Source organism: Heloderma suspectum, chromosome 3 (assembly GCF_057233095.1).
Source record: "Heloderma suspectum isolate Gila_16-S chromosome 3, 16-S_ref, whole genome shotgun sequence".
NCBI lineage: Eukaryota > Metazoa > Chordata > Lepidosauria > Squamata > Helodermatidae > Heloderma > Heloderma suspectum.
The window spans coordinates 140,841,185-140,858,424 of NC_139460.1; the positions used below are offsets into that span (position 1 = coordinate 140,841,185).

At 45.7% G+C, this 17,240-nt stretch overlaps 1 protein-coding gene across 2 annotated transcripts in view; it reads right to left on the reverse strand.

Annotated features, from left to right (window-relative positions):
* Positions 1 to 1,661: 1,661 nt before the first annotated feature.
* Positions 1,662 to 17,240, reverse strand: part of OBI1 (ORC ubiquitin ligase 1) — a 49,701-nt gene continuing 34,122 nt past the window's right edge. For both annotated transcript variants that reach the window (XM_084841815.1, XM_084841816.1), the window contains one exon: positions 1,662 to 4,122. In XM_084841815.1, coding sequence (XP_084697941.1) covers positions 2,556 to 4,122 — 1,567 coding nt within the window. In that variant the 3' untranslated portion in view covers positions 1,662 to 2,555. The remainder of the gene's footprint in view (positions 4,123 to 17,240) is intronic.

The window sequence follows — 17,240 nt, forward strand, 5'->3', positions numbered from 1 at the left end:
AATATCTTCTCTGATACAAAATTCAGCCCTTGGGCTAAAAGAGATGCTGCCCTTGCCACAAAAGGAAGTTACTCTCTGCTTGAGAAGTAGTTGTTGGGTTTTTAAGAAACAACCACTCAGTATGCAGATTTCTAAAGTAGAGAATGATCTACTTTCTTACTGCGAAATGGACTCTTACTGAAAAAGCAAGTGTCCTACAGTTGTGTATTGCATCGTTTTTTTGTTCACGAGGCAAACATTCCTGCTGCACAAATGGGTAACTGGATGACACGTACACTGAGGGCAGGCAGGCACAATCTTTCCGTATGGGCTCTGTTCCATAGGCTTTGCAATCCGTCTAGTTTAATGTATCTGCGCACTGCTTCGGTCTAAAGCAAATCGCAAAAGCTGAATTAACCCTGACAACACCTTTCATGGAATACTAGAAGCTGAGGGTCATTCACCGAAGCTGAATGTGGGAAGGTTCAGGACACATAAAAGGAGTTACTTCTTCACACAGCATACAGTTCAGCTATGGAATTTGCTTCCTCAATATGTGGCAACGGCCACCAACCTCGGACCAAACTAACCATTCTCCTGATCTCACATAGTGGAGCTATGTATGATTGTTTTTCCTACTCTCCTGCAAGCATGCATAGCCCCAATTCAGACTGGAGCCATGGCACTCTGGGAGAGAAGGATTTAAGCTTCTTCTCCTCCACCCCCAGTTTTCACCCTGAAATTCCACTCCCTCGCTTGGGGCGGGGGGGGGGGGAGGGATAAAAAAGTCTTAATTGGAATCAATTGATTTTTTTCTTCTTTTTTTTAACACCCCGCCCCCCAGGCTGAGGCTGGAATTTTGCGATAAAAACCGGGGGGGGGGGAATCCTCCTCTCCTCGAGCACCACAGTCCCAATCCAAATCAGAGCCATGCTCGCTTGCAGGACAGTAGAGAAAGCCAGCGTGCATAGTTCTACTAAGTGTTCTTTAACTAATGTTTAGTTTGGCCCTTTGACAGCTTCCAATGAGGTGAACCATCGGATAAGAAAAAAGTAATATGATGGCTCACACATGCTCAGCTACACATTACTAGGAGATATGGGGTTGGAATCCAGATTCAGTCATGTTTAGAGTAGGCCCATTAAAATCAATGGGACTTAAGTTAGTCATGACTAATTTAAGTCCCATTGATTGAAAAAGGTCCACTTCAAGTCGGACTAAATCTGGATCCAACCCATGGTGACACAGTAAGTAGGTTGGGCCAATCCTCACCCTAACCCAGCCTTCCCCAACCTGGTGTCCTCCAGGTGTTTTGGACTACAACTCCCAGCATTCTTGAACATTGACCATGCTGGCTAAGGCTGATGGGAGTTGAAGTCCAAAGCATATGAAGGGCACCAAGTTGGGAGAAGGCTCCACTAACCTAACGGACAGGGTTGTTATCCACCTCAAAGCGTAATACCCTCATTTATACCAACCTGAACTCTTTGGAGGATACCAATCTACTGATTTTTTAAAATAAATAAATAAATAAATGCATAATAGAAATCCAAGACACCAGCTACATTATTACTACGGTACTTTTGACAAAATTGGTGTGCGTTTCTATCACAGAGAACAGCTTAATGAAAATTTGGGGTAGGATTTCTAATTGCAGAAGTTCTCAATTCTTTTTCTTTTTAGGCTAATTCAATATTTGAAGCAACATCAAAAATTACGGTGCTTGTGACTTTGTTTTTTATTCATTCCACATAGAAAAGCATGCAGTATTAATGTAAAACAGTACAGTATTCATGTAAAATGCTCAGTGCACATTCAGTAAACAAGCCATTAGCATACCAACCCATTTTTATGAACTACACAGGCACAAATCACACGGTCATGTACAACAGTAGAGCATTTTTTTTTTTAGAAAGTTAAAAGCAGTGTTTAATTTTTTAAAAAGACACAAAAATAACTGGGTTCTCCGTCTTAAGCAAAAAGGCATTTTTTTCCAACTGAAAACTTGCTGAAGGAAAGAAGAGAGATACTAACAGCTACACAGTGAAAACTACAGATTCAGTAGAGAGAGAGAGAGAGACCAACTCATGCAGATATGAGCAGGCAAATGTTTTATTCTGAAATCCAGGTTCAAAGAGAAGCTGGGCTCAGCAACAGCTGCCATCACATTTTTGCACAAGCAAAGAGACTAAGAAGCTGTCACACAGGTGTCTTACCCATTTAAAGATTGATTTCAATGAGAAACCATTTTGAAGATCTTTCACACTCACTAACTGGACGTTTAGCAGCTCCTGGCAGGATAGAAGACGTCATATAACCCAACACTAAAAAAAAAAGATGGTGTCTAAAACTGAAGACATCAAGCGATGAACGTTCTGAAGATTTCTTCTTCAGCGAAAGAGCTCCATACTCTAAAGAGAGAATATTCAAGCTCCGTCACTCAGTATTTAAGTACTGGACAGACTGAGATCAAAGGAGGACCTAAGAAGAATTCACTCTAGGTGGGGGAATCTGAACATTTTCACATTGGCATTAAATATATGTTTTGTTTAGAAAAAGGAAAGTCAGCAAGGGAATCAGTTCTTGGTTGTTTTTGAGGGACTTGCACTAGACAGGCTACTCTGAATTTTCCTTTTTGCAGATGCATGGATATTTTTGGCTTTTCTGTCGGGTATGAAGGATGGTGACCAAGGAGATTGGAGTTGGTTGTGGAGATTTTGTAGCTCAGGAGCCACCTTAAAGAGAGGCGACCCAAGCTTGTGCTCTTCAAACGATCCTCGAGAGTTACTAAAGAGAAAGCTTGGGGAAAGCTCTCTTTGGAACAAGAAGCTCTGTGGTTTTATTTCACTTGTTTCTGAAGTCCGGCCTGCAAAGAGCGGGAAAGACTCAGTGACGTCTAACGCAGACGGAGAAAGGATTGAAAAAGTTGTGGATTTCCACTCGTTCTCCTCTTCTGAAGGATCAGCCGACAGAGGACATTTTAGGGAGTTTTGCTCCTTCCTTTCCTTCCTATTCTTATCATTTTCATTTAAAAGATCAGGACGCTGAGCTGCCTTGCAGGAATTATCCAGGTCAGAAGACGACTTGGAAGTATAATAGGGGCTCTTGCTATTGTCAGATTCCGACATCATGGAATCCAGTTCGGAGATTTTATCAAGGTAGGCGGCATCCATTGATGCCTCGCTGGAGGTTCTGGTACGATTCATTTCTGAAGTGCGGACAGAATGCAGTTTTTTAGGCACAATTGGATTGTGCGTTTTATCGCTGGATTTCGCTGAAGACTCTCCCGAGTCACTCGTGACTGCATTTGGCTCCGAGCCTTCAAAGTCCAAGTTCTCATCATAATGCGGCTGGCATCTGTTCCAAAACACGGGTTTGTCCGAAGCAAAACAAGCCGCCTTGTTTTCACCGCTCTCGCAACTGCTTGCACTATGTTCAGGAGAGTCTTTGTTGCCGTCATCCGACGCCTCACCAAAATCTTCAAATTCCAGTTTCCTTAGGAAGGTGGATGGCTCTCTTGCACTCTCCTCTTTCCCAGCAGGATCATCCTTGTTGCTCGGAGTGTTCAGCTGGAGGCAACTGAGTGACAAAGGTGTACACGGATCTGGAAGGTCATAAAGCTCATCTTTGTATGGGACGCAGTCTTCAATTTTGTCCCACGTTTGCTCTGAACAGGTATCCATATCAGAGCCCGCTATATCCAAGAGACCCTCCTGCGAGCCTGTAAAAACATCTCGCGCAGCAGAGCCCTGGGCAACAGATTCGTCCGAACAACCCTGGCTGGCTGAGTTTAAGCACACGTCATTGCTGCTGCCTAACAGTCCGCTACCTGCCGGCTGCTCGAGATCACCAGGGCCATGGCTGGCACACAAGCAGTTTTGACTAATGTGCTCTTCCGGGCTTTCCAAGAGTGCAATCTCATTGGGGGCACTTTCGCTCGCTTTCTCCTCCATGGAAACGGCAGCTTCACTTTCGGGACTTGCATTTTGCCTTTGGTCACATTCCCTCTTCAGGTGTGAGACTTGGGACTCCAAATCCTCTATATACGAGTCACTTCTTTGCAGGGCCTTCTTAAGGCGGTTCGTTTCACGCTCGCACTGCTCTAGCTTGGACTGGAGTGCCGCTACGGTAAACCTCCCAAACCTGCAAGAAACCAAAATACAAGAATTTAAAAGTCATGCCAAATCTCACATAAATGACATAGAAAGAACCATGCTGAAGCAGACCAAAGGCCTATCTAGTCCAGCGTTCTGTTCACATGGCAGCCAATGACTCACACCGCTGGCAAAGTGGTTCCAGGAGAAGACAGACATAACTTACAGTGGAATGCTGGAACATTGAGTAGGAAAAGAAGGTAACAGGCCAGCCTTCCTCAACCTGGTGCCCTCCAGATGTGTTAGACTACATCTCCCATCATGCTGCCTGGGGATGATGGGAGTTCCTGTCCATCAAATCTGGAGGGTACCAGGTAATAGACCTCTTAGGGAACCTCCTGCATATTACTTGTTCTCGCAGCAAGGGAAGTGCACAGCCATCGAGGCCAGGAAATAAAGGATGTGGGAATGAAGAGGTTAGCAACAGCCAGAGCTGCTGATGCCCGCTTTTCCCTATAATCTTTTCACCAAGGTTTGGCGCATGGACTCCACTCACAGAACGTATTTCCATAGATGTGCCATACAATTTGGTGGTCATCTTGCACTAAATTGTTATAAAACAAACATAGCCCACAATCCATCCTGGTGTCGCTCAATACCTCCATGCAGACAAATTGGCATCAAGTTCAATGCTGCCCTGGTGCCGACCCTTGGAGAGTAGAGGTATGCGCACATCGTAGTTCCTCACCCTTTATCAGCAAGAGAAGGTCTGTGTGCTTTCACAGCCTCAGCCAGTGCTCCCTCTTGGCAGAGATTGCTCCAACCAGGAACTCTACTGGGTCCTATGCCAAATCCTACATGCTTGGGTGCTGTGGCCACACCAGGATGGATCATGGCCATCCTTTCGGAAAGCTAAGGAAAGCACCAACTTACAAGACAAGTGGAAGTGTGGCCATTATGCTCTAGTTAGAATTTTAAAATTCCACATTTATCATAAAAAAGCAACAGGGAATACTTCCACACACGCAAAAAGTCTACAGTCGAAAATTAAACCATTAGCAGCGCTAAGGCAATAACAAGCAGAAGATTACCCTTCCAGGGGCTGGACCTATCCATTCAACTCAAATATGCATGAAGAATTATCCCCTAAAACAATGGCAGAGATTTATGATAACATTTGAACAGCAGTCCACATCTTGAAATATTTACATTCAATCATTTTCTTACCGCACAGCAGCGTTTTACAATATACATTTCATCCACAATGTCACCTTGTCAAATATAAAAATGCCAAGATGAAATTCAGTAATTGTCACCATCCTTTAGAGATGGGTTTATATATATATATATACATATATATATATATATATATATATATATATATATATATAATTTTTTAAAAGAGACTCATTTGGAGCCTAGCGATTATATTCCTCTCTGATGTATAGCTTTTGCTCAGCTTCCACAGAGATAGAACTGTAAAAAAAGACATTTAAAAAAAAAATCTCTTGCAAAGCTGCTTGTTTCTTTGGAGGTCGATACCCAACAACTTCAAAGACATAGGAACCACCTGAGTGGAGCGGTGATCTGATCAGCATTTACGCAGACTAGATCACTTTGCTTCACAGTTTTACTTAGTCTTCAGACATCTCTGGGCACAATGCACAGTGCTGACTGCCTCTTCCTAAAGTCCTGAATGGCTTGGGTCCTTCCCCAACACGAGCCTGCCTGGACACTCCGAACTAGAATCAATGAGTGGGAATGGCCAAGAAAAAGATTTTGGCTAAACATTAGGAGAAACGTCCTAATTGTAAGGGCTGTTTGACAGTATTTAAAAACAGACTGTATTTAAGCAGAGGCTGGATGGCCCTCTGACAGGAATGCTGTAGTTTAGGGGTGCAGAACCTCAGGCCTGGGAGCAAAATCTGGCCCTCCTGAGGTCCCAATCCGGCCCTCTGGGGCTCCCCAGAGGGCCAAGCTCCCTTCCCCTCGCTCCACCCCCTTTCCCTGACCACTAATTGTGTAGTGGTTTCCTGGCTTTTGTGCAGTCCCCCCCACCCCCAATCTAAATGGTTGAATTGCCTCTCCTAAGGCTCAAGTACTGGCATTTCGTTTTATGTGCTGGAATGGTTTTATTCTTTGCTGCTGATTTTATCTTGGTTTTATTTGGTGCTGTATTTATTTATTTATTTATTTATTTATGGTTGTATTTTATGTTTTTGATGTATTACACGTCACTCAGAGGACCTCAGCTATTGGGCAGTTGAAAACTAGAATTAATAAATAAGTAAGTAAGTAAAGGAGTAATCCTATCGGGGAGGCGAGCACCTATCCAATGCATAGCAGGAGGAGAGCAGAGGGGATTGTCTCCTCTGTGCTCCACCTGCCCTGAATTCGTGGCTAGACAGCCAATTTTGGCTAGACAGCCAATTTTGGCTGTCTAGCCGTGGGACATCAGAGAGTGGGTTGGGGAGGCCGAATGACGCATAGGAAGCGTTATACTGGCACTGCTGGACTCCCCGCCCCCGGGAATGCTCCCTTTTGCCCCGCTCTGCACTGCTCTTATGAGCCTGGGGATGATGGTGGGGGAGGGGGCAGGGAGGTGGTTCTCCAGGAACCGACCTCAGAGTGCAGGCTCCGAGGTCGGTTCCCAGAAACCGACCAATCCTATGACCATCTAGCCACTGTCTAGCAGCCATAGGATTGCGCCCTAAGAGATTTAGGCTAAACTATGCTGGTATTTTTTGTATTTTTGACCCCACCCCTGTTTCATTTGGCCCCGCCATTTTTGCCACTGCAGTGCAGCTTCTCCTAAACAAAACTGGGCTGAAAGAGGTTCAACACCCCTGCTGTAGTTGCATCCTGTACTGCAGATTCAGCATTCAGCAGAAGTTTGGGTCGGATGATTTCCAAAGGCCCTTCCAACTCTATGATCTCTGGAGGCCCTCCTCCAGGTGCCCACTGCCATCTGAGGTGAAGCGGGGGCGACTGGGAGAGGTGGTGGTGCCCTGCTTGTGAAATGGTCTCCCAAGCAAGGCTTGCCTGGCACCTTCTCTCATGTCTTTCCAGTGTCAGGCCATGACCTTTTTCATTTGTTCAGCCCTTTGAACTGAAGTTTTACTTGTGCTACATTATGCTGCTGCTATCTGCCTTTTTTATATTATTCATTTTACACTGAGTTTACTTTTTGTATAGCACCCTGATTTTTAAAAAAAACAGAAACTGCCTGGGCCTGACCGATCAACTCACAGGGGTATCAAAATTATTGTGATACTTCCAAATGACCCAGAGACTGGATCTTTGATGGACACATATTCCAAGACACCCAAATTAATAGGAAAGGCTAGTAATGGGACATCTGTATACCTAGTTCAAGAAAGGGGGTACAAAGTGTACCCTAAGAAATTTCCATATGGGATAGACATCGAAACCTTGCAGCACACCAGACACCCCAATGGCTCGAGAAGTCTAAAAATGGGACACTTATACCTAAGGTTAGAACCTGGAACAAGGAGCCCCCCAGATTAGAGAAAGCAAAACAAGGTATATCGCAGAACTGGGCTGTAGGAGTTCCACAGCCCTTTCACACACTTGATTCAGGAGAGGTGGGGTGTTCCTGTACCAGCAGGCAACCTACTAAATGGTGAGCATGTATATGGAAACTCAGTTGTGAAGATGAGCTGTATCTGAATGGGTGGAAAAATGCCAGCCTCAGCTACCCTTCCTTGTTCCCAGCCAGCTTCCTCTCCCTGCACACACACCACCCCAGGTGGCATCTGCTTCCTCTCCTGGCCTAGCTTCGCTTTCTGGAGTTCAGAATATGCAAAACAAGCAGGAGGGCTGAGGAAGTGGATTGGCCAACAGCATCGATGGGCAACTTGTGGCCCACCAGATGTTTTGGCCCACAGTCGCTGAAGGAAGGACTTGGCCTACAACTCCAATCAGCCCTAGCCAGCATAGCCAATAGTGAAGGATCATGGGATTTGTAGGCCAAAACATCCGGAGGGCCACAAGGTGTCCATCCCTGGACAGGCTCCTGATGCCACATCAGTCCTCAACTCTGAAGGAAGTCCACTCCTTCCTGCTGTTTTCAGGGAAATACTGGAGGTAGGGAAAGGGAGAGAATATTCTCTTCCAGGAGAAAAATCTGAAACTCCCCGGCCCAGACCCTAAGACAGGGGTTGGGAGCTGTTCTAACCCTGGTGGGGAACCTCCCTCCTGAACCCCCACCCTCTGACATCAGCTGACTCCTTTCTCCAGGCACAGAAGCATGGTGTAATCAATGGCTGGAGGTAAGACTGGGGTTTCCCTTCTCAGCACTAGAGAAAGTCAGCCTTTCCCTAGGGGCATTGGGTGGGGCCTACGAGAGGGGGCAGGGCCTGCAGCAGAAGCTGGTGTGCCAGTTGGGAAATCCCCACAGGCCAGAGTTTCCCCTTCCTTAAAATCACCTTCAGAGGCCTTTCTCCAGTGAGGTGAGAACTGTGGGTAAGCCTGTAAGGAGAGAGCCTTTTCAGTGGTGGCACCCCAGTTGTGGAATGCTCTCCCCAGAGAGGCTCGCCTGACACCCATGTTGTAATCTTTTCAATGCCAGATGAAGACTTCTTAGTTTCCCCAGGCTTTATAGTTACAGTGCTTTCAAAGTTCTTTGCTCTATTATTGTTTTCTGTTGCTAGTTTCGTCCATATGCTGTTTTAACTGTGTTAAGTTAAATAAAACTGTGTTAAGTTTTATTTAAATTTTTAAATAAAATTAAATTTAAACTTTTAAATAAAATTAAAATTAAAACTTTAAGTTTTAAATAAAACTGTGTTAAATAAAACTGTGTTTTATTTTTTACACTTTATGGTTTTAACTTTCTATTTCTGAACAGCTCAGATAACTTTTAGTTGATGGGCAGCATGGAAATGTAAATAAAATCAGAACCTGCGGTCGGCTCGAGACATTTGCCACCTGAGATGGACATGACAGCACCCTCTCCACTCCCTGTATGAGAAGCTGACTGGAACCTTACTTCAACACTGATGATATAGAGTGTCCTCCACTGCACCTGAAGGCAGCAGATTAACTTAGGGGTTGCAGGGCAGGCACACATGGCACAAACAGCTGTCCTCTAACATTTCAACATGTTCCCCAGTATCTGCTGCCTGAGGTGGTCACTTCACTCTGCCTAATGGTAGGGCTCGGCCTGCTCTCATTTCTTCCCTTTCCTCTCAGCTTTCCTACTCTAGCTCTGACTCCACTGGTGAAATGGGACAGAGTCTCTTATCTGGCTCATCATAGACACACACACACACACACACAGCTTATTCCCTTTTCTCTGAGTGACATACGAGATAATTAGTAAGAGACATAAACAAAAAGGAAGAGGAGAACTGCCTGGACAGTCTAACTCAGTTTTCCTGTCGGCTGACAGTAACCAGCAGGATGCCTCAAGGAAGTCCTCCAGCAGGGTGTGATGGCAACAACCTTCCCAGCATCTAGTATTAAGAATACCTTCTCTCAAGTACACTCCTTCACTGTCCCGTTTGCTTTCCTCCTCCCACCTCAGTCCTGACCTTCCCCAAAGGACAGAGCAGGTGTCAGCCCTGTCTACCAAAATTATTCTTTACATAATCTATTAAATAATCTAAGGGTGCAATCCTATGCATGTTTAGACAGCTATGCTGGCTGGGGAAAGCTGGGAGTTGTAGGACTTTTTTTCTGTCTAATCATGCATAGGATTGCATCCCCAATCTATTATTTAGATAAATAAATTATTTTTAAAATAAATTTATTTAAACATTTTTAAGCCACCCTTCATCCCAGAGGATAGATACCAGGGCAGGGTACAAATATGACTAAAATGATACACAATACAATAAAACCACATTATCATGATCAAGCAAGACAGCGAAGGCAGAAAATTGTAATAACAGACAAGCATCAACCAATTAAAAATGCCTCGGCAGGCAAAAAGGTTTTGAGCTGGCACCCAAACAGCTGCAATGTTGGCGCCAGTCACACCTCAGTGCGGAAGGTATGCCACAGTTGGGGTGCCACAACCAAGAAGGCCCTCTCCCTTGTTGACACATAACGTTCCTGGAGTACTTAGAGAAAAGTCTCCCATGACCATCATGTCCCCTAACCTGCCCAGGACAACAGGAAGTCTGAAGTGAACCCACAGCTATTTTTGAAACCACAGTGACACCTACCATAGGATTTCATCGGAGAAACAGTTCAAGTTGTCAACGCTGACCCCCTTTTACAAGTTTAGAACTATTACGTCGATTGCAGCAAGCTGAGCACCTCTCCTGACAAACAAACGTGGCCTTCCCCTGCAAGCTGAGCACCTCTCTTGACAGATAAACATGGCCTTCCCCTGCTATCCTCCATAGGTGTTGGACTACAACTCCCATCATGTAATCTAACATGCACCAGGCTGGGGGAGGCTGGATTAACACACTCTCCAAAAGGAGTGGGAGGGGGAGCGCATTTGAATTTCCTCCGTTTCAGAGTAGCGAAGAAGGAAAAAGCAAGTTTCAGAGGACACATATAGTTCCTGTTTTCCAATAGGCAAAACCTTGGATCTTAGCCAGGCTTCTAGTCCTTCCATTCATGGACAGGACCGAGATGCAGCAGAGAACCCTGCTGCTGCAAGGCAGTGTGGGAGGGAGTCAATTCTCACCAATCCTCCCCTCCCCCCGAACCCCCTCAACACACTGTTCCAGACGGTCCCCTGGCCCTCAGGAGCAGATTTTTAGGGGCCACACATGGCTGCAAGGGGAAGATCAGTGAAAGTGGCCTCTTGCCTTCTGCTAGCAGGACTCTGCTCAGGGGATGTGCCCGCCAGCCGGACGGCGCTCAGGATCCTAGCCAATGGGTAGCTGGACGTTCAACAGCAGATGCTGTGAAGTCCTACCTCACCTGTTGCCTCACTGCATGGCCTTGGGCACATCACTTTCCCTTCAACCCACAGTCCTCTACCATCTAGAATACACGAGTGGCAGCCTACCTTACAAGACTGTCGCAAGGATGAGCTACATTGTACTATGCATATGTGAGGCGATTTATGACAGGATTAATAGCCAGAAGATCCAGGCTGCACAGGTCCGCTGATAAAGCTGCTGTTACTGAAAGAGGCAGCTGTAAGAATTGCCATGGAGGAGAGAAACTGGTCCATGAAAAATATGCAGATGTTTAGCAGAGTTCACTTATATGCAGATCTAGCAAAAATTTTCAATGGAAGAAATGTGTAATATGTTTATTTAATGCAACCTGCATTAGAGGCAACCTCTAATTTGCTTACTAAGACAAAGCATTGTACTCTCAAGCGCAGCTTCTGTTAGCAAGCATCTCCGGCCAGAAAAAAAAAATCAAGCACATTCTCCAAAGCCTCAGAGAAGGGCCAAACTTTTAGCAGCCATAAGAGACATGTCTAGAAAGTACAGATCTAGGAAGACTACATCAGCATGTACTAGCCTACCATCACTAAAATGTCCAGTGAATCAAACCCCAGGAATGTCTCCACATCTGACCCAGCTCTGCGCTTTTCACACATTAGATAGAGAAGTTGGGAGAGAACCATCACTTCTCCCTCAAGCCACCATGTTAAGAAAGACGGATCCTCTGATTCTATAGAAGGATCCAGAAATTCCCCAATAGGTTTCCTGCCATCTGCCAAAAAAATAACTGAAAATCTAGGGAATCGGCTTGAATGTTAAGACAAGCACCCAGAAACAATTCCCCTCAAAACTGGGTGCTTCAGAACAGAACCATTAGGTGCACCACAGCTATGTGAAGCCATGTTTTCATAGTTTCTTCCACACATAACTTGAATGGTCCAAAATGAAGGACGTGTGTGCGTGTGTGTATAATTACGTTGTTTCTTCCCATATCGCTATCCTCCTTCCCCAGGATCCAGAAGATGTTACTGATCCTGGCCATGTGACTGCCATAATCTCTACCAGCCTTCCCCAATCTGATGCCCTCCAGATGTGTTGGACTACAACTCCTGTCATTCCCAGCCATGTTGAGTATGATGGAAGCTGCAGCCTAACACATCTCGAGGACACCAGGTTAAGGGCTGATCTATACATTAGCTGAGCAGCATGGTGAAGCAGCCACACAGGAGCAGGCTCCCACACCACCATGGTAATGTATGGCTGGACCCATCATCCTACAAGTCCAGGAAGCAAGACAGAAGCTTGTGTGTGGACCGTCCAACAGAAGGCACTCACACTTCCGTACCAACACTATAGAAATCTACATCCTCCTCCATCCCAAATCGACACAAGACCTTGCCTTGAATTTAATCCAGCGGAATTAATGTTAAAAGCTTACGGTATCTGCACATGGGTGTTGGAGAAAATAGGTTATCACTGCAAAATTGCTGGAGGGATAACATGAAAGAGGTGGGCCTGTACCACACAGGCTGTTGGCATTGGCCATTTTAAGGGACATTTTGAGAAGGGGATCAACACAGTATTGCACCGGGTTCAGGAATTAGCCTTTCAAATACTGGAACAAGGCTACATCCCTAAGGAGGACAATGGATTTCTAGGGCTGGCTACAATTGCTGTGGGCTGCTTCTGTGTTGTCTATTCCAGGCTGTGGGTGGGGAGAAGTGAGGACGGGGAGAATTTCTGCTGTTCTGGGAAGACAGGGCCTGTATCTGGAAGGGGAGTAGGGTTTTTCTGGTCTTGGAGAAGAGCAGAACAGCAGGAGCCCTAGGATATTGAGGCCTTGCACAACCCAAGAGGAGCTGCAGATTTCTTGCATACAACTTTCTGGCCAATGATTGTGTTCTCGCTGTATTAATTCCTCAGTGAACACTTGCAAACTTCAGATCTTGCCTCAGGACAACAACTAGAGAAGCCTCCACCATGAAATATTTTACATACTTTCTAACCGTGTTTAAAAATAAAGATATTTTTTTAAGTTATAAGACCCTGAAACCCCAATATTGTGAAAGCAAGCATGCCTACATGAGTCTTTTGTCACCTTTCTTTAAGACAATCACCAAAGTTCCCCTGGCTATCTTGCTCACCTGGACCAGTGAAAGCCAGAGATACGCACCCATCAACTCCCACCTTTTCCTCACATCAGGACTGTGTCTCCACGACAACCGAAGGAGAAGCGAATGGAGGAGTGCTGGATTCCTTAACAGGAATCAGCTTTGCTGTAATTTGGTCCATGCAGGGCTCCATGAGGGAGTGCTCTGCACCAGTAAAAATCACTTCACAGAACACACTTCTGGGTGGGTTTGGGGGTTGGAGTGAATGTCATCTGACTGGCAGGGGCTGCTCAGCCAGTGAGGGAGGCTTCCCCCCTCTCCTCCCATTTCTCCTTTCCCCTGAAGCTCCAGATGCACCTGCATTTCAGGAGCAAGCCTCATTGAGCACAATGGGAGTTACTTCCAAGTAGACACACATATGCTTGTGCTGGGAAAGAGGGGTGGGGGGAGAACACAGGCATGGGAAACCAGCCCCCTTTCTAACCAAACCGATATTGTGCAGGATCTCTATAACGAAGCTGTGAAGTAGTCACTTCCTAAGACAATAAACCAAACAACAGCGCATGCATGCATAAATAAATAAATCAGCAGAGAATCGAAGCATTGAGATGGTGCTTTAGAGCATTTAGGGAATGTGCTTTAAACTGTGCCATTTCAATTGAGGAGGATCTCTGTAAATTCTGATGTGGGCATTCAGGGGAGAAGTCTCATTGAGCACAATGGGAGTTACTTCTGAGCAGACACTAATTGGTTTGTACAAGGACAGAAAACACACAGGAAACACACGTGAAAGGTTGAGAGGAAGGCCAGGATCTCTCAATCATCCCAGAGTACAGGACATGGAATAATGGGCTCAAGCTACAGGAAGCCAGATTCCAGCTGAACATCAGGAAAACTTCCTGTCTGTTAGTAGGGATGTACGAATCCCTTACCTGGCTCTGCGCAGGGGCATCCGCGGTGGGGGGGAGGCGCTCTGCCCCTCCCCCCGGAATCCTCCCTGGCTGGCTCCGCTCCGCAGTGGCTCCACAGAGCCGCCAGCCAGGGCCGTCCGCAGCCGGAGTTCCGGCTGCGGCCGGGCTGCTGCGGCCGCAAATGGCGGCCGTCGTAGCAGCCACCGTTTGCGTCCTTCCAGGCTGCCGTGATAGGCTACGTAAGTATTTACGTAGCCTATCATGGCAAAGAGCAGGGACGCAAACGGCGGCCGCTACACCGTTTGTGCCCCTCCTCTTTCTGTGATAGGCTACGTAAATACTTACGTAGCCTATCACGGCAGCATGGCAAGACGCAAATGGTGGCCGCTATGATGGCTGCCATTTGCGGCTGCAGCAGCCGGCCGAGAGACCAGCTGCTGCCGGAGCCGCTGGCACCGCATCTGCCCCAGGTAAGCTTTGTCCCGGGGGGATTCCGCGGAGTGGCAGGGGGTGGGAGGCCGTTCCGCCACGGGTTTCAGGGGGCCGAATGCCAGTGCATTCGGCCTCACTGAAATCCATGGCGGAATTCTCTGCCATCCCCAGCTGTTAGAGCAATACGACAATGGAACCGTTTACCCTGGGAGATAGTGGGAACTGGAGGCATTCAAGATGAAGCTGGACAGCCATCTGTCAGGGATGCTCTGACCTGGATTCCTGCATTAAACGGGGTTGGACTTGATGGTCTTATAGGTCCCTCCCAACCCTACTATTCTATGATTCTATGAAACACCCCTTGACCGGGGTCACACTGAAAGGCACACTCCTGGACAGGGCTAGCATACCCAAGCTAAGTGGGGGGGCGGGTTGGGGTATACAACAACTATACCGGGGAGAATCCGACTTAAGGAAAAGAATCAGACTTTAAGCAGTCTCAGGAAATCCAGTTTTTCCCTGATAAGCTCCGGGATGGTTGCTGGATGGCCACGACGTCATGCATCTCTAATGACCTCAACATGCAACCATCTTGGAGTAAATCATTGGTGGAGACACCCCCCAGGAAAGAGGAGCCCATTGTCTTCTTTCGTCCCTCAATGTCTGACACCCAAAAATCCATTTTCCAACATCCATGAACAATCTTAGAAGACTTGTTTTATTTTGATTACTAAATCCTGAGAGAAGAGGGATAAAAACAGCAACCCAAATTCATAGAACACCCACAGAGAGGGAGAGAAGGAAAGAGGACTCCTTCCATCCTTTCTGCTCAGGAGAGCAAACCTGCCTGTACAAGAAATAGAGAAAATGATATCTATGTATGTGGATTTTGAACTTTGAGATGGTTTATTCTCTTTTTTCTGCTGTTAAAATTAGGAGAAAGGAGATAATGTCTGTGAACTCAATGTATGATATACAGCTAAGACAAGTACTAGAGAATAATAATAAGCATTTGTTGTGTAAGGGGAGCCAAAGGTAGATATCTTACAATCTTAAGAGATATTTTAGTGCATGTGTGTTGTTGTTGTGTTTCTGTTGTTGTTGTGTTTTGTTTTTCTTTAAATAAAGAAGACATATATAAAAAAGGAGAGCAAACCTGCCCCAGTTTCCTCCCATATCCCTTTCTTTCTGAGAAGGAACTCAAGAACTCAGCAGATATGGAGAGGTAAACCTTTGCATTATCTTCTATTTACCTTCTAAGTAGTTCATACCCCAATTATTCTCCTCCCCTTTTCCTAATATTCCACCCCATTCCAAACTCCAAAGTTTCTCGGCTTTAGCTCTTTCTCCATCCAGTTTCTCCAAATACCCTGCCTTTGCTCTAATCCCCTCCAAACTCTCTAACAATTCCCCCAAATAGTATGTTTCTTCCCCATTCAAATTATCTGAAGCTGAAACTTCTTTCTTTCCCCCCACTTTCTCCTCCTTCCTCCATGATCAGCTACAAACACACACACACACACACACACTTATTTTCCTCTGCATCTCAGTGTACTTCACTACTGAGTTTAAATGCTTGTTATCTGTAACCTTCTTGGTGTTATACATTAATTCTAATTCCCCAGATGCGGGATTTTAATTCATTTTAAATTCTTCTTTAATAAATCAAAGAATTGCTTTCAACGACCTTGTTGCGGTGTTTCTCTCAGCTTTGGGGGGTATCAGGTTTTCTGAAGCGCCCAAAGTTCAACGCCAAAAGATCCCCCAGGTATGTGTTTGGCTCACATGTATGTGATATGCACGTCCATGTAAATCAAAGCATACTTTGTAACAGAAGATTTTTTGCATTGTGGACAAACATTTTGTACTGTATTCTCTTTAGATTGTGTTTTTATGGTGTTTATTTGTATCTGTATTATTGTGCCTATTATGGTTTACATGGGGTTTATGTTTTGTTTTTCTGTTATATTACAGATTTCTGTATTTGTGTGCGTAAGTCGCTTCAAGATGGCTTTTTTACGGTGGAAAGCAACACATGAATTTAAACAAAAACAATAGGATGGCCATTATAGTAAACACAAAACCACACACACACACTACAAACTACAGCAGTGAAGAGAAACGATGGTCCTCACACAACAATAGAACATGAAGCTCCAAAAGTATTGCACCCTCCCTGCCCCCCAAGAGTTGTCACAATTGTGATCCAAGCACAAACACAATCCACTGGACATACACATTGGTCCACCACAGGTTCCTACTTTTGTAGTCCCAGGAAGAAGCATGATCAGTTCTCTGGTAGGCTCCCCTAGCTGAAGGGATCGTTCTCCTCTTCTGAGGAGCTAGATCTCCCTGAAGCCACGGAGCCCCCTCTGTCAGGAGATGCTAAGGAGACTGGACCCTCAGGGGAGAGGACCATTGATCTGCCCCTGCCAGAAGAAGGGAGTTCTGCTTCAGAGGCAGAGGCTGAGCATCCAGTCAGTCCAAGAGAGCACCTTTGCCTTAAGAGGCAGATCAGTAAGGCTCCTTTAAGACAAAGTACCCGACTCCAAGGAATATCTCCTCAGGAGTAAGGATTGTAATATATGGCAGCTGAGCTGTGGGTGAGGCTCAGGAGGCCCTGGGAACAGAAGCCTGCATTTTCTGCCTGGACTTTGCTGAGAACAACACCTGTTCTCAGCTTCTAGCTTGACCTTAACTCATGTTTGGAGCTCTGTATTATAGACCTTGGACTTCTGCCTAATGCTGTCTCTGGATTCTGATTATAGCTGCCTGCTGCTGCTATTATTATTATTATTATTATTATTTATACCCCACCTTTTTCCCAGTACT